This window comes from Triplophysa rosa, linkage group LG3, assembly GCF_024868665.1.
Source record: "Triplophysa rosa linkage group LG3, Trosa_1v2, whole genome shotgun sequence".
Lineage (NCBI taxonomy): Eukaryota > Metazoa > Chordata > Actinopteri > Cypriniformes > Nemacheilidae > Triplophysa > Triplophysa rosa.
This window is the reverse complement of record NC_079892.1, coordinates 14,169,646-14,191,706: the sequence shown is the minus strand read 5'-3', so window position 1 is coordinate 14,191,706 and position 22,061 is coordinate 14,169,646. Positions and strand designations below refer to the sequence as shown.

Here is a 22,061-nt window from a genome sequence, read left to right as displayed (position 1 = left end):
CCCAGACAGGGTACACATGGAGCAGTGGGCAGCTATCACTGCAGCGCCCAGGGAGCAAGTGGGGTTAAGGTGCCTAGCTCAAGAGCACCTCAGTCGTTACCCACCGGCCCTGAGAATCCAACCGGCAAATATTACATACAAGTCTCCTGGTCTACATTGTTGTTCCTTTGTTACATGACGAATATTAATGAATGTATGACAAATAAGGATTGTTTTTCTTAATAGGCAAATACTTACAGTGTATGAATGGATCATTATTACAGTGATTATGTTTCTAGCATGTTATATGTCTGGTTACTGTACTTTTAACCCTAAAAGATGAAATGTGTAGCTTTTCATTTCTTAAACAAGCACGTAGGAAGACCTATGATGGCCATATTCCAGGATGATTTATCAGGCTCAAATGGTGAAAAACAAATGCTTGGGAGGGAGCACAAAGAATTATTTTCACACATGAATGAACACCTCTGACTTCTGACCTAAGCCTCAGTGAAAGTCTTTGTGATGTAATGGAGGAGGCTTTACAGAGTGCTCACCTCTGGAATTGTCATTGTCAATACAAAGATTGATTCAGCTTGATAAAAATAAATGTGAAAGTGACATGTAAAGGCCAATTATGGTAGCACATGTCCTCTGCATTTAACCCATCCAAATAGTGCACATACATTAGGAGTAGTGAGCACACACCTGTGGGCAGCCATAAAGGTTATGATGTTATTTCCATCAAGTGCAACTCTTTTTTGGACCCAGAGACTCTAAATTACACTGACTTTATAAAGATTTACCAGATCTTTGTATAAGGTACGTTTTTTTAAAAGACATATTGTAGATGTGTGCTATAGGTATATAGGTTTACCCAGACACAAGGATTGTTGGATGTGTTGGAACAGACATGTTCATTGACATAAATACTTGGACTAAAGATCAGGAAAGGTTACAGCCCTTTGCAGGTGAATTGCATGCTGTTGTTTGTATGATTTGTTTACAATTTTGACATTACATTATGTCTGCATTCAATGATATAGAGTACAACAGTTTTTGTCTAATTACCACAAAATATATATCTTTTAACTATGCGAAGTACACAAAATAATTTACTCATTGTATCACTACAAAAAGACCATGCTATTAATGTTATTTAGTATTCACAATTTATGATACCTTTAAAAAATAATAGCAACTATTGAATGTAATATTGTAAATATAAAAAATATCTGTGAAAGGTATATCAAATAATTCCAGAACTTTTAACTATTGTTGTAATCATTTCATGTGTCAGTAATACCCCATCTGTGTATGATAACATACGCTACTTAATTTCAACCAGCACAGTTCTATGATAAATGTGCATTAGGGTTGTGGGTAGAGATGAGGCGAGGACTCATATGCAGAGTGTGTAATGATCTTTATTTAACAATGACAAAACCTTGGCAAAATCCTCGCCAATGAGTGAAAACACAGTCCTCTCAAGCACTGATTTTGTTTTACAGAAATTGACACTTCAGGCAAACAGGCATGAAGGGCCGGCAAAAACCTCACAGGTCAGGACTCCTGCAGAACCAAAAACATGGAGAAAAGACAACAAACAGAGAACAGAAAACAAAAGTAGAAACAAAGAAATGAGGAGGGTAAAGAATTAAACAGCCCATGGGACAAATAACTAATAATACAAGGGGGAACGGTCAAGTGCACGTGGCAGACAGCAATACAGTTCAATCATGTTTTCAAATGTCTGTACAGAAGTACAATAAAACTATATCAAATCCTTAATGATTTATTGCAGTGAGCTTCACTTCAATTTATTCATCTGAATGAAAACGTTCATAAGGCTCCCATGTGTCCTTCCACTTAACTCCACTGAAAAACAATATAAATTTGAGATTATTTTAAAATTTTCATTTAAAAAAAGATGCAAAACAAAATTTAAGTAGCAGAATTTTAGAAGACAATGAGAATAAAGACTACACAAACTGTAACTGTAATAATATTTATGTTCTTTACAGCTTAACTAAATATTTTTGCATGTAAAGCCCTGTGAAATTTATATATAAAGTACATACCAGCCAGAGCAAGGCTGCCAGCCTTGTCTCTTTTTTCCCCTGAAAATAAGCAAATTATTTATTTTCCACATTTTAATTACATATTTATTTTTTAGATTCCAAAGCTGTTGATCCTGCCCAGATATTCAAACCAAATTTCAAACTCAATGTTACTTACATTTTTTGCTATTCTCGTTCCCATGGTTTTTACAAAGGGAAAGTGTTCTTTGTGTTAATGCACTGGGCAGTCTAATAGGAAAGAGCACAAACATAATCACATAACTATTTGAAAAGGACTGAGCTTCAAATATACACAATGCCAGATGCATGCATGTCTGTCTGTATGTATGTATGGATACAAAATTAAAGGCATACAGATGAAGCAGCAAAATGATGGAAATAAATCTCTCCCCTGCTAAAAACAAGATCAGCAGATTCTGTAGCCATCTTTAAGAACTGTCTGAAAACACATCTCTTCCATCAACACCTGACTGATCAGCTCTGACTTCTATCTCTTTTCTACTTTCAAAAAAAAAACAAAAAAAACCTAGCTCTATGTGTGGTAGGCTATATGAGACAAATTTTCTTTTTTGCACTTATGCTTTTTGTTGTCCTTATGTTGTTCCAATTGCTTCCATTCTTTCCCTCATCTGTAAGTGGCTTTGGATAGAAGCGTCTGCTAAATGACTAAATGTAAATGTAAAAAATCCAGCATTCCTGTTCACCAGAATATGGCATGTTTTGCATGCTGGGACTAACATGGGATGATGGCTGCTGATACGAGCATAAATTTGTCTTTTGAATGCTAGTACAATGCCAGCAAGACCACAATATAAATTCATTTGAAAAGACCATGATGACTGACAGTTATAAGTTAAAACTACATGTTTTTCATTTTGCAAACCACATTCTTTTTGCCTGATGTGTGTACAGATCCTTTGAAACATGCACTTATACAACTCATCTGACCCTGTTTTTACTTCACTTTAACAGAGGAAGTAAAAAAAATCTGTTAACATGAATATGTTAAATATTGTAATAATCAGTCAAAAACGACATTCAGGGAATTACCTTTAATCTTGTAGCGAAATTTGTTTGATTTTGAGACAGGCAGATGATGGACACTGGCTGCTGAAGCAGAGGCTTGAACAGCAGCACTGGAGTTTTCTGGACCCAAAGAGATTGTAAATTGACAAATTAAATAGACAGAAACATGCTAAATGCATGGACGGTTAAACAGGCAACACGGACCACACACACACACACACACACACACACACACACACACGCACACACACACACACACACACACACACGCACGACAGACAGACAGAGACACAGACAGACAGAGACACAGACAGACAGACAGAGACAGACAGACAGACAGACACAGACAGACAGACAGACGCAGACAGACGCAGACAGACAGACAGACACAGACAGACAGACAGACAGACACAGACAGACAGACACAGACAGACAGACAGACAGACAGACAGACACAGACAGACAGACAGACACAGACAGACAGACAGACAGACAGACAGACAGACACAGACAGACAGACACAGACAGACAGACACAGACAGACGCAGACAGACACAGACAGACAGACAGACAGGATGTAATATGAGTATGTAAAGTGTTATCCCGTTATAATGATTTGAGACGAGGCAGATATGGACACTGGCTTGCTGAAGCAGGAGGCTTGAACAGCGCCTGGAGTTTTTCTGGACCCAAAGGATTGTAAATGATCAAATAAATAGACAGAAAATGCTATGATGCATGACGGTGTTAAAGGCAGACACCAGACAGACAGACACACAGACCAGCAGTCAGCCACACAACACGCACAACAGGGGCACGCACACATCACGCAGACACATCGCAGGACCCAACCTCCACACACGCACACGCCGCACACACACGCAGACAGAGCCAAGATGGTAGTAATGAGTCAGTGTACAGTGTTACGTTAATGATTTTTGAGACAGGCAGATGATGGAACTGGCTGTGAGCAGAGTTGCTTGAACAGCAGCAGCACTGAGTTTTCTGGACGCCAAAGGAGATTGTAATTGACAATTAATAGACAGATAACATGCTAAATGCATGACGGTTAAACGGCAGACACACAAGAACAGACTAGACACAACAGTCAGACACCACACACACACGACGCACGCACAGCCGCACGCACGCACAGACATGACACACACACACACCACACGGCAGACAGACAGAACAGACACAGCACACACGCCCGACAGAAGATGGAGTATAGTCGGGTGTACAGGTGTTACCGTTAACTGATTTTGGACCGGCAGATGGATGGACACTCGGCTTGCTGAACAGAGGCTTGAAACAGCGCACTGGAGTTTTCTTGAACGCAAGAAGATTGTAAATTGACAAATTAAATACAGAGAAGCATGCAAATGCTGGACGGTTAAACAGGCAGAGCCACACAGGACAGACAGACAGACGNCACTGCTGACTTTACACTTTATTTGAACATCTTGTCCTGGTTGAACTGCTGTTGTTGATGGACTCTGAGTAACAGTGTACTGTCCTCTACACTCTGAAAGAAACAACAAGAATGAAATATAAGACAACACTGAAACAAATGAAGATTTCACTCTTTAATGAATGAATAATCATGATAAAAATGTTACTACACAAACCTTGAGCAAACACTGTGAGCGTCCAGATGAAGATGATGCTGAAAGTCATTGTTGTTCTTGTTGGTTTGTGTGTTGATGAAGGTTGTGTTGTGTTGTGAGTCATGAAGTGTTAAACTCACAGCACTATAAACACTCTCAGATCACTGAAGCATGTGATCACAATGCAAACTCACTCTCTACATTTACATCATTTACATCCACACACACTGTTTTCATTTCTGCACATTGTTTGTAATATTTAAATAACATTGTTTTACTGCTGTTTAATTTCATGTGTGTTATTTATTGATCAGGTGTTTTATGGATTGACCTGTGATGTTGGACGTCTTATTGTGTGTATACACTTGTGTATATGGAGGAGTGACAAAGTTTATCGGTTCTCTTTAAATCTTTGAATGTTTTTCTTTGAATATTTTGACTTTGTTCATTGTCCCATCATACTTTGAGCATATGAATCTCCTGTAAGTGGAAATTCTGAGGAATATTCTTGGAAAAGCAGACATCACATGAGCATTCAGTAGTGAACTATAAACCATCACTGAATCATCTGTTCAAGTTTAAGTTTGGGGTTATATTTGTATACATAAGGGTATATATATATACTTTATATTCTCATTTTCAAATCTGTTAATATTTCAGATATATACACAAAATTAAATCAAATGTGATGTGTGAATGTATGAATGTGTAGAGATGTTTTTGTGATGTGTTTATAGTGCAGTTACTGAAGCGTTCAGAGGTTTTTGTACAGTCGCTCTATTAGTTTGTATCACTGTGGTGGACTTTCGGCAGCGGCACCAGACTGGATGTTGGCAGTAAGTAAATAATTCAATATTAATATAAATACAACAGATATCTGCTTTTAAATATAAAGATCAACTATGAAATATAAAATGAGATGACCGTTTCAGGATATTTATGTGGTTTAATAAATCACTTGTAATAAATTGCACAGTGTACTAGTGCATTATCAACTTTTAAAACAGAACTTCTGAGTTTTATTTTCTGCATTAAATTGTGAGTAAAAAAATTAACTGTGTTTAATGATTTATTGGTTAATGTGAAAAGAAAGAAAGAAATGTGTGTATTAATATGGATTAAAATTATTGATTACATTTTATTATATGCACAACTTCCAACATATACTGAATTTTCTGATTTTGTTTGGCTCATCGTTTTTAAGAGTACTTTTGTTTCCTGGGCAATACAATTGATAAAACTTGCATGTTTGAAATAGAACATCATTTGTTATATATAGAGAGAGAGATTTAGATTTGATAACCAATTATTTAAAATTATGATTATTTTATAAACTGTTGATATTACAGGTATGCTATGTTTATTATATCAATATTAACACTTAAATGTATTGAAAATATGTCATAAAGATAATATGTTTTCTACATTGATGATTTAACATTAGTTTTCCTTTGATTGTAAAAGTGTTTGTAAAAATTGTGCATATGAACATTCAGTCAATATGAATGAAGTCAGTAGACTTTATTGTGTATTCATTTATTACTATGGTCCTTTATGTTTATCATGAAGAGAGTGAAGTTGTTTGTGAGTTTCTGACTATTGTGTGTTAGTCAGGCCTCACTCCTCCTAAAGTGAGCGTCCTGCCGCCATCCAGTGAAGAGATCTCCACAAAGAAAACAGCAACACTGATGTGTGTGCTCAACAAGGGTTTCCCCTCAGACTGGAGTGTGATGTGGAAGGTGGACGGGAGCAGCAGATCTCAGGACAGCAGTGTTGGGCTCCTGCAGGAGGGCGGTCTGTACAGCTGGAGCAGCAGTCTGACTCTCTCTGAGCAGCAGTGGAGCTCAGTGAACTCAGTGAGCTGTGAGGCCAAACACAAAGATCACAGTCATACAGTCACTGGAGAATTCAGGAGAGATGATCAGTGTTCACACTAGACTTTAGTCATTCACTGCTGATTGTGTTTCATCATGATTCAACAAATAAAATCATTTTCAATCTTTATGTCTTTACCTCATTTTGTGTTTTTGAAAGATCAGGGCTGTGTTTCCTGATAACGTTGTCTCTTAGCGTGCTACGAAGACTCTGAAGGTAAACCTTCAGTACAGTTATAGCTTTTTTAGGCGTGTTTCCCGAACTATACCTTAGGAGGTTACTTTATTACATCCCACGTTACCAGGTGCTCTCCATGGCTGTGGTGATGAATTAATGGATATCAATCGACAATTTGTATATTTAAATTTGCAGCAATTTAATAGCTTTGTTTTCTAGCATATCACTCGAGCATCATAATTTTCAGTGCTTGCATTTTTAATTAGTCCAGAAACCAAAAATGGCACTGGGAAGAATCGCAATACATTTAGGTTGGTTTGCTGGCTTGCAGGTTTACAAAAGTAGCCTTGGTAAACTTGAAGGGCATTCATGGTGAGTCGAGTACATTTTATGAAACCTGTGCAAACCTGTTCTAAAAATGTTCCATCATTTTACAAATATACATTTAAATGAATCTATATATATAAAATGTCAGAGTTTGCAAAACAACATGCTTTAAAAAATTCTGAATAACACTGACTAGTATTGGGACAAAACTCATTCTTTGTTTATCCTCCAGGACTATGAAAGTGAAGAGGCTAAATCTGGGATTGTACTGTACAGATAACAACAATAAGAATCTATGTCATTTGGGCAGAAGGTGTTGATCCTGGAGACGAACCTACAGATGTTGGTACTTGAATGTGTGTAAGTTCTGCGAAACCTGCTGAGTGTTACCCTTGGATGTGGGATGCTTTTTGGACTCATTTATGCCCTTAATCTTAACAACCAGAAAGACCTCAAGTACATGTTTGAAGAATTTTAGAAAATCCTGATGGAACTGGATAAAACCCAGCTGTCACCAAAAGTCCAAGCACTGAAAATTGTGATGCTTTATATTTTATATACACTGATATTTCCTTCTTCAAACTATTTTTAATCTTGTTATTCCCTTTTTGCTAACCTTTAAGTTTTGTTATACAATAGTTAAATGTCTTAAAATATTAATAAATTGATCAAATGTGAAATTATGTGGTCTGAATGTTCTTTTTTCTGTGTTGTAGTTAGATTTTGATGTAGAATATTGTGATTGGGAAGGAGTAAATAAATATAAATGTATAAATTCAGTTTAAAATACTCTATAACATTACTTAAATGTGATGCATTTTAATTAAATAGCATTTATGTAAGGATACCTTATCCTGTTTCTTATGAATTTGAATCAAATCAGATTTATTGATACAATTACATAAATCTCATTATTACCCATTTCATTTATATATGACATACAAATAAATATCACAAATTTATTACCCTGTTTAGGTAAAAAATATGTAATCCAAATGGGTGGAAATTTTATATGCAATCAAAATACATAAATCTTAATTATTAGGCCTAAATATTTTTTTGAGTGTATACAGGGACTGGTTCACTCCGTTACGTGAGATAGTAGCGTTCTTTATAAGATAAGAACTTTATAAATAGTTGAATTTGCATTTATTAGGACTCATGGGATAAAATAAACCAAATTGCAAACTAATCCCAACCATGGATTTTATTTAATTGTGAAATGAGTGTGCGAACCCGCAATCTCATGTCTATGAGGCAAATCTCTAGGAGTTCACCTTAATATCTTTATTTGTGCTCCGAAGACGTCGGGAGATCTCAAAACATGTGTAACATCATGTGGGTGAGTAAAAAATCACACAAATTTGATTTTGGGATGAACTTACCCTTTAACAGTGATAAGGTATAGCTAAGAGCGCACCAGACCACCAGGGGTGGGCTGGTCATCTGGCTTACCGGTGGGCCGCTAACGTATGGGGCCGGAGCGGAGGCGGTGGCCGATAATTTATGGGCCGTAATGGAGGCGTTGGCCGCTTAGACGGACTTATTATAAATGCGAATGCACACAACGCGAATGAAAAAGACACTTATTCAACCCCCGCCCAACCCCAACCCAAAACCACCCCCCCAACCCCACCCCCCGTCGACAGATTATTTATAAAAAAAACTCAACTTTAGAGCCTCAACTATGTAGTGATCTTAGAAAATGTTGTTATTTATTTAGAGATGTTGAACTACATTCACGTGTCATTATTTTATGAGTGTTTTAAATGGAAGTTACAAGAGAGAAAAAAGGAAGAAATACGCACACAGACAATAAATTACTTACAAGACTTTACATTGATAAAAAATAAATAAGTAAATAAATAAATAAAACGTTTTTTTTCAATTAATTACAAATTATAGTAATTTTAATTAAAAGTCTAATTGAAAGAGTGTTGTATGAGCAGCTGCAGTATGTGTGAAGTGTGTCAGTGCAGTCACTGTTCAGTCTGACTGACGGAGGTTTTTGAACGACTCTTTATCACTGTGTCAACACTGGGTCATTGTGATAACTCTGACAGTAATAATCTCCTGCATCTTCAGTCTGAACTCCACTGATGCTCAGAGTAAAATCTGTGTTTGATCCACTGCCACTGAATCTAGATGACACTCCAGACTGGCGGCTTGTTGCATAATATATGAGGAGTTTAGGAGCTTCTCCAGGTTTCTGTAAGTACCAGCTCATTCGGGGACCCCTGTTATCTGTGAATACTGCACTGCTGACTTTACACTTTATTTGAACATGTTGTCCTTGTTGAACTGCTGTTGTTGATGGACTCTGAGTAACAGTGTACTGTCCTCTACACTCTGAAAGAAACAACAAGAATGAAATATAAGACAACACTGAAACAAATGAAGATTTCACTCTTTAATGAATGAATAATCATGATAAAAATGTTACTACACAAACCTTGAGCAAACACTGTGAGCGTCCAGATGAAGATGATGCTGAAAGTCATTGTTGTTTTGTGTGTTGATGAAGATTGTGTTGTGTTGTGTTGTGAGTCATGAAGTGTTAAACTCACAGCACTATAAACACTCTCAGATCACTGAAGCATGTGATCACAATGCAAACTCACTCTCTACATTTACATCATTTATCTGAAGACTGTGTATTGCTCCTGAAGGCATCGAATGCAACAAACAATTTTCATGTAATTGTGTTTCATTTGTTGCTTTATTATTCAGCTGGTGAGTCTATAATTTACACAAGACTCACTTCACACAGACACATCCGTCTCTATCAGCAGTTATTTACACTGTGTGTTAGCTCACAGATCCAGCAGAGTATTATCTCATGACAACAGTTATACAATACATAAACAGATCATCTTTAGATATCCTCTGCCAAATAACTGATTATGATGTTATTATTCATATTTGTGAAGAGGTTCATGTATGAGTAAATGTGAAATGCAGGTGTTGTGTTGTGAACATGATCTCTGGAGACAGAGCTGATCTATTCTGAGTCTCTTCATCCTGTCAATGCAAATGTGATTTTCAGCTCAACACTCTCAGTGTCACTGTTTGATTGCTTCAATCATCTGAACTGAAACACACCAGTTTCACTTCTGCTCAATGAAGACATTAGACACTTATGAAGTTATATGAGTGCCTTTTTAAGACTATTTTATAAACAATTTAACTGCACATGTTGATCGGTAACACACTACGAGATTTTTTCCTCTTTATACTGAATTTAAATCAGTTTAATATTAATAATATGACTGGAATCATAAATCAGCATGAAGCTTCATTCGCCTCATTCACATGAATTTGGTCTCAAGGATCTCTGAGTACTTACAAACATAAACATAAAACAAGAAACAGAATGCAAAATTAAATACGTATAGAAATAAAGACTTCAAACAATATACAGTCAGAGAGTTATGCACATATGTACACTTTAAAGGCTTGGTTTAGAGAGGTCTGTGATGAAGTTACCTGCGCTTTTCTTTATTCTGGAGAGGTTCATATGAATTTTCACATGGATTTTCCTCTCAGATGTCCTAACAGTCCAATGCTGTAGGCCTATGCGTGACTTGGTGGTCAAACCGAACACTTATAGACATAAAACAGCAGACTGTATTATTATTAGCATTTAATGTGGTATTTCAGGTTAGAGTACAGAGAAGGAAGTATAGTGCCATCTAGTGGGTAAAAAATGCTATACTGTATAATAGTTTAACTATTTTTATAGAATAAGCATTTCATCCATTACACATGATTCATAATGCCATAAATATAATAATAAATACTCAAATATAAAAATGGCAAGTAGGTGTAATAAGTTGGAGAATGTACTGTACATCCAGGGGGTTGTTATTGCAGAATAAACCCGGGCATGTTGATCTGGTGCCTGTTTCAAAAATGTGATATCTTGAGTTGATTTACACCGAGTTGCAAACTTTGAGCTTGGTTTCAAGACAGCTGATTTGTGTTAGTGCTATGAACTCTGGATAGATTTACCTTGAGTTAAGCGCTTGCACCAGACTATGACAAGCCATCATCAATGGAGCTCCGACATTACGATTCACCATGGCAACAGCACCAAAAAAGCAACATGAGGCAGAACCTGCTTGAGAGGGAGGAACACTTTCAGCTCGTGTTTAAATTAAAGTTTAAATTATTAAATTATTAATAGATAAATGTACCAATATACAAACAAGTCAATCAGTAATTGAATGAAACAACAGAAATAATACAAAATTCTTATGTTATGCCCATCAGGGTTCTAGTGATGAGTGTGAGACGTCATGGTGTCACGACTGTGGGGGAAGAACCCAAGCGCAGGCAGCAGCGGTGAAGGGGTTAACAAAGATTTATTAAAACAAACAAAACACCCACGATGGGGTAAGGAGGACAGGACTAATTATAAAAACAGAAACCAAAATACTTCCCAAGTGGGGGCAAAAACAGCAGGACAAAAATAACCAAGTAACTAAACAATGACACAACGTCAAAAGACAAGGCAGGGCAGGATGACACAAGGCAAGGTAAGGTAAGGTAAGGTAAGGTAATCCAAGGTAATACCCATAAAGTCATAGACATAAGACAAGCACACAGCCAAAACGAACAAGCACAAGATAATAGACACAAGGGCAATATATAGGGAGACTTAACAGAGGATAATTAACAAGGGACAGGTGTCAGGGATGAAACACTGAAGGGAAGCTAACGAGAGAACGAGAGGGGAGGGGCCAAAGACGCGACACCGGAGAGAGAGTATATGGAAGGCCTACGGGGCCAAAACGCCTCTCTCCACATAAAACCTAAGGCTTTGCCATGATCCTGCCACAAGACCAAAAAAGACATGACATGATGAGGCAGAATCATGACACATGGTGTATAGGACACATGTTTGGGTGTCAGACTATGGTGTTAAAGTCATACTGAACACTGTTTGAATCCTGCTCGGAGCAGATTTGGGCAGGAATGGCTGCACATCTAAATGAATTGTTTATTACCTTTGACGCTTCATTTCTGCATTTATGTCTGTATTTAATAATTTCTTTATTCATGCACTTTATTTATACACTTTATTAAGTCATTTCTTATCCTCCATAGAAAACTACCATTTGTGAGAAAATGTAAAGGAAAGAATCTGCTCTGATGTAATACTCGGCCACGATGACTAATGTTTTTGATGTTAGGATGGATGAGATATATTTTGATATATCTAATTCACTGTAAAGAAAAATGATACAGTTTTATAAAAAATGCACAGGGAAATGACAAAATTCCACTTGGCTCCTAATTTTTTATCCTGAAATCAAAGTACATCCCTATGAATGAATGCAGCCTCTTTACATACAGGACCTTCTATAAAAGCACATATGACATTAGTCACTGAGATGGTCTCTGTGTGATCAAAATGTGTGCCATGAATGACTGTATTAATGAATGAATGAATGAGGTACACCACTTGCGCTTTAAACAGGGGGAGGAGATGAAAAGAAACTCTGGGCTTACCAAAGGAACCCTGATCCTGACCAGGTTAGGTTCACAGAGTAAGTTACTATGGTTACTGACTCTGAGTATAAGTTACCTCTCCTTCAGAAACGGGCTCGAGTTACCCCGCTTTCTCAGGTTTGACATACCTCACATTCTGAAACGGAAAACACAGTGTTTCCCTCATTTCAGGGTTAATATACAACCCAGTCTCACGGCAGTTCGTGATATAGTCACGAAATTTAATCTATTGGTTCGTGTTGGTGGACACGAATTTCCCTCTTTTTTCGTGTCACTCACCACGAATTTCCATCTAATGTATTTCAATAGGAAAAATCTTTCGTGACCTCCACCACGAACATAACCCATAACGCGAACTTGCAATTGTTGATCTGGCTGTACACATGACAGTTGTGGTCCAGCCGCTGTAAATATGACAGCTTCAGTCGCGCGGTTCTCTTCCAAGCCAAATCAGTCGCAAGGTCATCGGGATTTCCCGGTGCTCCCAATTGCCAGTGAAAATGAAATACAGCCTGAATCATTATCCCACCGAACAGAACAGCCCGGATTTTTAAAAAAAAACAGCCACTGGCACCCCAAGTAGCAAGCACATTCGGTCCGATTCTGGCAGTAATGCGGCACTGTCGGCTCAATGTCAGCATCTGTGAGAAGGTAATGGGCCAGAGCTGTGCAGACTATCCACACCACTTCTGGCTGATAGACGGCTTTTCGTGTATGGGCAGGTCTTGGCTGAAAGCAGTTGAATTTGTGCATATTAGGTGCAGCTGTGCAGCTGTGTTACTTTCGGCTTTAGTTTGTAATGTCACAGGTGGGCCGCTACTACAATTAAGGAACTCAGCAATCTGATGAAACTACTACAGATCTCGACCCACTCAATTTCTCCTACGGATCCATTTCTGATACAAAACGTTTTTTTATTTGTCCATTCTTTAGTGTAATGTGATGTTTCACAACACAATAGTTCTCTCATATACTTACAATAGATGTTTTGTGACGATAACATATTTCAATTACGTCTGATATTTAATAAGAAACACAGCTGGGCTGTATCCCCTATTGTTAGCCAATGAAATGCTTAAAATGGTACATTTCCCCAGTTTAAACATTCATCAATATGATTTCCTGTTATATTGTGCACAAAATATAGCATGAGTGTATGAGATTAGCAAAACATTGCATTCTGTTTTGATTTACATTTCACAAAGTGTCCCAACTGCACAAAACTCTTATGACGCCACAGCTGTCCATGATTGGTAAGACTCACTGATGAAAACTATGACGTGTGTTTCATGTCACGCCTTCAGTTCCAATATTACTAATTTATCATGTTTTTATAACTGCTAAAACTGTTAATGTAATCATGATATGGAAGACTCTGACATTTAATGAAATGAAAAAAATATTTTCATCTGCCATTTAAAAAGGCAAACACAGTGTGACCGTCACTACGGGAAGCAGCAGGTAGGCTCCTTTATTTAACTTCGCCTGCAAGCGCAAATCTTGTTGATTGACCCGCACAGTGCTGCGTGAAGTAGAACACACCTACAATAATGTTGTAAATTGAGGCTCGTAAGTCGTAAACCTTTGGCAAGCAGGTGACCGAAGACTACTCTCTGATTGGCTTGTATTAGTTTGTCCAGAAAGCTGCTCCCTGGACCCTCCCACTTTTGTTGATAGCGTATCAATATTGTATTAATCTTTTTGGCCTTGTGTGATTGGACGATTCTTGACCTTTCTCGACTAATCATTTTCTCCTGCAGAAACGTGTAGTCGATCCCCTAGTATGGTAGTTGTACTGGAAAATACGTCCTCGTAGAAGTAGAACCGCCAAGTCTCAGGGTTTTGATTGTGAAGGTACAGTTTAATTCTCTTTCATTTGTAGTTTACACCGGATCGACCCTGTTTATAACTTTACACCAGCAGCAAAATGATCAAGGATGAGCTTTGTCCTAATCAGACACGTCACAACGCCGCAAATGTTTATCCAATCCGGAGGTGGTTTATCGGCTAAACCAATGCATGCATGAATTCCCCTACACATAGCTTGTTTCAGACCGTGAAGGAAGACGGAAGAGGCGTGACAAGAAATGAAAGTTTAATGATTGTTGAAATTAAAAGTTTATTTATGCTGTTCTGTATGATTTGTTTTACTAATTTTCTGAATTGAGTTGAAATTTGAAAAATTGAATATGTTTATTACAAATAAAAAGTACTCAGTTTGAATTGTTTTCTTGGTTTGTTTAATTATGACAGCTTTTGTATGGTAAAAAATACAATGTGGTCCTGTTTCACCAGTTTCCCCTTCAAACTGCACAATCATTTAATTAAAGTTGTTTGTGGGCCACAAATGGGCCACACAAATTTTGCTACCTGGGACGCTTTTCTTATACTTTTCATACAGAAGATGCGCGTTCAATGCAAAAGCGCAATCAGTTGCTGTGGGAACATAATTCTCAGTCGTTTCTGTGAAGGACCAGACACATTTGAAACTCGTTGTCAACACAGTAGGCTATACACACGTCAGGGTCGAACACCTTACATTGCCATTATTTAGAATAAACTCCTACTACACAAAATAAAAATAAATCAACTAAAAGAAGTTTAAATTGTTTTTCAATTAATCTTTTAAATATTTCCCTACAGGGGCTCCCTACACTGTAAAAAACTGTGTAATAGCTCCACTGTATAATATTCCTGGCAGAAAATTACCAGTACATTTTAACATTTTAACAGTTCATATAAAGATATGCAAATGTCTCTAAACATGATTGTTTGCTGCATTACACAGCAAAAAGTCATCATAAAAAACAAACATGAACAAATACTTTTAAAATAAATGTCAATTTTACAAGCACTCAAACAAAGACAGGACAGAAGCATCATCAAAATCATCAATAACAACTGCAATGCTTACATAAACCACTCTCGCAATTGAACTCTTCAATGCGGAAATTTTTCTTTAACAGAATAATAGTTTAAAAAAAAAATGGGTTAACTGTCTATGGCAGTATTAAACACTTTCTGGCTGATCTGAAAAATGCCGCCGGGTATAAAAGGGAGACGGCGTGCCTCATTCATTCACCTTAGTTCTGAGGAGCCTGAGACCTCTCACGACTGCTGCAGTGGACAGCACGTGTTGTGGCAAGAGGACACAACGTCTCAATCCCTCCATCAGGGAACCGAGGTTACAAACGTAACAGAGACGTTCCCTTTCTGTCGGTCTCTCGACGTTGTGTCGAACCGACAGATGGGGTTCCAATGGAAAACGCCATAACACTGTGCCCTGTCACAATCTCAACGAAGCGAAAATTGTAACCGTAGTCCTGCCGTCACGGAACGGGAAGCAGACAAGGTGGTGGCTGAGTCCCGTGGGAACACAGCCACACGTGACGCAACGTCTGAATCGTCAGCCGCCCGCAGTGCGGGCAGGACGTATCCACAACATCTGCCCCAGCGTACTGGAAGCAGACATCGTGTCCGTCCCCCTCCTCGATGAGTGTGTTGCACCCAAGAGAACAGCGGGACATGCCACGCTGGAGAAATTTGCTCTTTTAGAGAAAAAAACTCGAACACTTCTGGAACCGCTGAGACGCCCAGGGGAAGTCGCTGCAGGAAGGGACAGTCCGCTGCACCACGTCGTAGAGCCGGCAGTCTTGTAGCGAAGTCTGTTGATCACGAGCGAAGGCTCCGAAGAACAAAAGGTGAATGAATGAGGCACGCCGTCTCCCTTTTATACCCGGATATCCGGGGGCGGAGTCCGGCATGCAAATTTTATTCGCCAATTTTCATTGGCCTTTTCTAAGAAGTCAGAAGTGATTGGTTCTCAAGGACGAACCCCATCTGTCGGTTCGACACAACGTCGTGAGACCGACAGAAAGGGAACTAATTTTCGAAGGGTTTTCAAAGTTGTTTAGTTCATAATGGAACTTCAGCAGTCTGGGAGGGATGTGTTGGTGCTTTGTTCCCTTCATCTCAGCCATAGACCCTTGCCCGGGATTTATTCCAAGGAAAACTCTTAAAGAAAAGGATATGCTTTTTAGTAGACAAGCAACAAAATGATTGACACTGAAATGCAGACCAAACTGAGATGAAAAGAAATACTTGCACTGAAGACTTTAAAGGGATTTTAGATACTCCACATACTTTTTTAGGGTATCTTATAATGTACAAACAACATACTTGCAGGTTTACAGATTTACATAAATCAGGCTGACTTTAAGTCATTTTTAATCTTGAATGTATCATATGTACAGTATATTTACTGACTAACAAGATTAAAACGTAAACATACATCAAATAGTGTCCTTGCATTAATTTCATATTTCATTACAGAACTACATATCTACAGGAGAACTAAGCAGTGTTCCTGATCAGAAGCATTTTGTATTTCAGTTTGTTGTGTTTCTTTGAAAATGTTGATTTGTCAAGTTTTTAATTTTAAGCCGGTTAGTAGGTAAAAAACAAAGTGAGTGTGACCAATAACACGATAATGCATCGTGATCTGAATGCAGGTAAATATACAGAATTTGATTGCCATCATTTAGAAATTAGATAGCATGTATGTATGAATCGAGATCGATAAGCATGCAACCCTAGTCATATGTCTGGTTTTTGTTGGCAATGGGCACGTACTAGGGATGGGCGATACCACATTTTTTTTATTCGATACGATACCGATACTTTTTCTTGTTACCGATACCGATACTGATGCTTTTTTAAAATAAAAATCTAATTACAATGAAAAAAAACAAATTACATACTTGTACTGGCTACTAATAACAAATTTATTAAAAAGGCCATTTAAACAAATAAATAAAATGTTTAAACAACCTTCTTACAAAAATATTGATTAAATAACATAGATCTTAATAAAATGAACAAAAAATTTGCTTATTTTTAAACAGGCCATTTTTCTTAGGCTTTAACATTCTTTTTGTACTATTACATACAGTATTTAAAAATATATATATATTGATTAACTAGCAAAAATCTTAATACAATTAACAAAATTACAAACAACATAAACTGTGCATACTTTCACTTGTGTTTCACTTCAATTGCTGATTAAGAATTCCTAATCTTTAAATTGTAGATTGGAGTTTAAGAAAAGCAACATGTCAACATCTCCTCTGTTTGATGCGGAAGTGTGCAATGCATGCGTGTTGTGTATGTGTACATGCCTGAATATCACTTGACCACGTCGCTCGCGCTGCGCAGCCGGAGACAGATCCGTGTGTGACGTCAAACTGCCGCGAGAGCTACTTTCATAACATAGCGTCACTGATCGGCATGCGCAGAGCTAACAACATTTAGTTATGCTGAAACTATTAATGTAATTAACAAGATAATCGATACTTTTCAGAAAATATCGATACCTAAATAGCAGCTTTTGAATATCAATGTATCGATACTGCAGCATCGATGTGCACATCCCTAGCGCGTACGTGCATTATGTAAACAACACAAACTTATAGTGATTCAACAGTTATGCAGTAATAATGTGATAACATATTGTGTGCTCATGCTTCAGTTCCGCCTCCCCTGCACGCCTCCAGGAGCTTGATTGTTTTTTTATAAATATGATCAAACTAAATACTCTTCGAAGATATGAAGTATGCAATACTACTGTATAGGTACTCAAGATTTACATGAGATTGGCAGAAACTGCATGTTACCCCTTCTTTAACAACCGATTTTAGTAGATGGCTGTTATCAGCTAAACTGTCTTCAAAGTATTTCATCCTGGAAACAGCAAGATTCAAAAATGTTGAACTTAATAAACAGCAACACAGCAATATGGTCTACACACAACAATTCAAACCAAACTGTGTTGCATACCTTTGTATGAATTCCAGGGTAAGTCCCATCTCTTTTGGGTATTTTATGTTCAAGACATAAAACAAACAAAAAGCGTAGCTCATGGCCACAATAGGGGGGGTGATGTGGTCATTAACAACCTCTTGTTCGACAGCAATCTTGAACAGACCATTTCCTTAAACATAAGACAACAGTATTACAAATGGAAAACATTACATGTCATCTCAGAAAACCACTCTAAACACAGTTATTTTAATCTTTTATACTCAAACAATTGGGTTCTCTACTGATGATGTATGTTGTCGGTAGTAACAGAAAAAAATATGCCTTCATCTTCAGCAATGTTTTAAAATTATGAATTTGTTTAAACAGCTAAATTAAGAGAAAACATCACAAATAAGCAAGAATATATATTAATATGATAATAGGCTACAAACCCATAATAAGAATGCAGGGTGTGCTTGGAATGCTGGCAGAAGTTGAGTCCTGTTGTTGGAAAAGAAAACATCAATGAAACACTATAAATGTTATGAACTGTTACCGATGTATACACTGCTTCCCTATACACGGTTACATCATAACTGAGTAAGGGCCAGATCAGACAGAATGCATTTGAAAACGTGAGCAGCAACGCGCTTGCCTTTTTGAAAACAGCAGAGTTTTTTTATGTTTACTAGTCATGTCAGTCAGGGATTGTAGCGCAAGAGCTCTAGTTGCTGTTAACTGTCATATGAGCAGAAACGTAAAAAAATGTGCAAGAAGAGGCTGCTTGCACTGACTTTGCTCAGTTAACCCTGCGAGAGCCACCACAAGTTTATCCTTCATCATTGCAGTCTCTGGACATTTCAAGCAACTGTAAAGTTCCATCACAAAAACGGACAGCCCACCTCTCCATTTGATTGGACGATGGAAAAAAAATGTGCATGACAAAGATCTTTTCTGCTCAGAGTTCATTTTTTAAATGGTGCTAACGATTTTTGCTACACGACTGGCTGCTTGGCGGTATAGAGCATTTCATCTCAGGGGGTGTGCTGCAAGTGTACAGGTACAACTTTGGACAATTCCCAAAGGATCTAAGATTAATATTGCATTAATATTTATAAAGCATGAAAAATCTAAACCTACCTCATTGTTGGGAAAAGAGACAATCAGGGTTTTCCTTGAAGAATTTTGTATTTTTTTGTGTATTTTTCCTTTTTAACTATACAATAGTGGTATATTTGTCCACATAAATTACTGTAGTATACTATAGTAAACTGCAGTAAAATTCTTAGATACTATAGTGTTTTTGAACTTTACTATAGTATACAGTTTTATCAATTCACTACAAGGGCACTACAATTTTCAAAAGCAAATGCTATAGTACACCACAGTATTTTTTGTCTGAGTGTTCAATTTAACGGTACTTTTATTTTGACGGGTCTTTGGGAAGACGCTTGTTTATGGAAGTAAAATAGAGACAAATGTGTTTGAAGCAAAAAGACGTGCTGAATAGCACTAACTGAAAAAAAATGCATTGTATTAACAGTGCTTGCATTTTAAGGTTCTGCAATTCAACATGGTTGCATATTTAAGGTGTGATTTTTTCAAATGTAAAAATTTCACACACAGTTTCACCGTTTAAAAATTCAATAATCAAAATTCACCTTTTAAATTTCGTTTAAAAAATTTAACTTGTTTTAAAATACAACCTTTAATATTCGACAGACAAATTTCAGTTCATATTATTTTGCTTTAAAAATTCGCTTCTACAAATTCAATGGTTCAAATTCGGCTTGAAATTCAAAGTTTCACATCCGGGAATCCCAGGAGAAGCAATAGAGCACCGATTCCGCCAATGCATGATCTCTACCTGCTGCCTGACCGCTTCACCAGCAGGTGGTGCAAGTCGCTTCTGACGAAGACCATCGCAAGAAATGCAGATACTTTTTATATGTTTGCAGCACAGTCCACTCATCTGCTCGATTAAGTGAATTTATTTGATCTCATAGATCTCTTCTTATGCATCATCAAGAAAAAATGTATTGTTTCTTGTACTTAAAGCTTAGCTCACCACTATCAGGCCTGGAACACGGGGACAATTCCAGGTGGCCTGGAATCAGTGGACTAGTCATACATTTATAATATTAATTTAATTATTTAAATATCCTACCCTACTAGTACTGACTATCTATAATAAGAGTTTATGTTTGTATTTGGCTTGCTATTTATACGCATTAATTACTTTTTACGTGTATATGATTACCCCCTTGGTTAAGATGGTGTGGGTTAAGTCGGTATGTACATAAAAAGTGCACGCAAAACACATGTGTATCATATGCACGCAAAAGGTCATTTCTGTAGCTCGCCAAATACAAACATAAGATCGTGCTTTTGATAAGCACGATCTTAAGTCATCAAATAATGGTTTGAGTTTCGGGGATGAGGAAATTTGTATATGTTACAGTGAATTACTGAATCATATTGTGTTTGATTGAGTTTGACTGAGTTTTTTTTAAATAAAATAAGCTAATTGTATGAAGCTATTTGAATGACACATGCAATGGTATCTGAATAAATGTGCCAGAAAACAAGACAACAAGATTTTAAAGCATTACATTAGTTACATAACACCATCACAATAAACTTAACATTTAAATTCAAATAAAACATTTTATTTCGGTTTAAAACTAAATAGGAAAAATAGCAATAATTATACATTTTAAACAGACAATAGTAGTAGGCTAACTGAAATAGTAGTGAAAACAGATGTAAGAACAAGCCATGAACAATTTTTCATCAGAACGTAAAATAATCTACAATATAAATAACAGTCTTTTCTTAAAAACGTAATTGTAAAATATTTAGTAAATGTAGGATATAAATGTAACTTAAACAAACGAATAACTACACCACTTAAAAGAGAAATATCAATGGAAATAATTATGCCTATACTTTTCATCTGAAATCTCAGAACGCAAACAAAATAAAGCCAATTATAACCTATTGTATGAACGAATGAATAAAAAAACAAACTGAAATACTGCAACAATAAAGACACCTATACCTATTAGTTCTGGTATTATGTGAGAAATACGGCGGGACATGCTAAAATTCTTATTGTGTCATTTTGTGCTTTTTGCATTCATATTTAGGGCTCTTCCGCATTTCTGTATAGCCTACGGTCATTAAAAAGGTGTAGGCTATACTAATTTTAGTCATCTGGTCTGAAGATTAAGCAACATTAAGCGTTTTAGCACGGTACACCGGCCGTGATGGCGTGGTCCGTGGACGCTAAAGGGACAGAGTAGGTTAAAGGCACTTAGCAAATCTTGCAAGCTTACAACATTTTTGTTCCACCATTTCACCATACATGTTGTGGATATTCAGCTAAATGTTTAGCATAAGTTCAAAGAGGGTAAATTTGATCATTTAACTGAACTGTACACATGAGACACGTACATTACGTGCTTTCTCCAACGTGATTTCAGTGTATTTCTGTCATTTAAAATGCATAAATTTAACAATATGTTGACTTATTATGTGAGCATACAGATTAAAAATTATTATACTAAATCGTAATTTCGTTTTGATATGTTATATTAGTATTGGGTAAGCTAATTAAAAAGAAAGGCTATAGCCTAATATAAAAGTATACGAAATACAATGCGCCAAA

At 37.0% G+C, this 22,061-nt stretch overlaps 1 protein-coding gene and 1 gene segment (V, D, J or C); both read right to left on the bottom strand.

The window, feature by feature from the left end:
• The window catches only part of LOC130552029 (histone H2AX-like), a 446,303-nt gene that overhangs the window by 339,823 nt on the left and 84,419 nt on the right, over positions 1–22,061 (bottom strand). The window lies entirely within an intron of this gene.
• LOC130552015 (Ig kappa chain V-III region PC 7183-like) lies at positions 9,086–9,848 on the bottom strand. The segment is given in 2 exon segments: positions 9,086–9,424; positions 9,528–9,848. Coding segments are annotated over 2 exon segments (375 nt in total).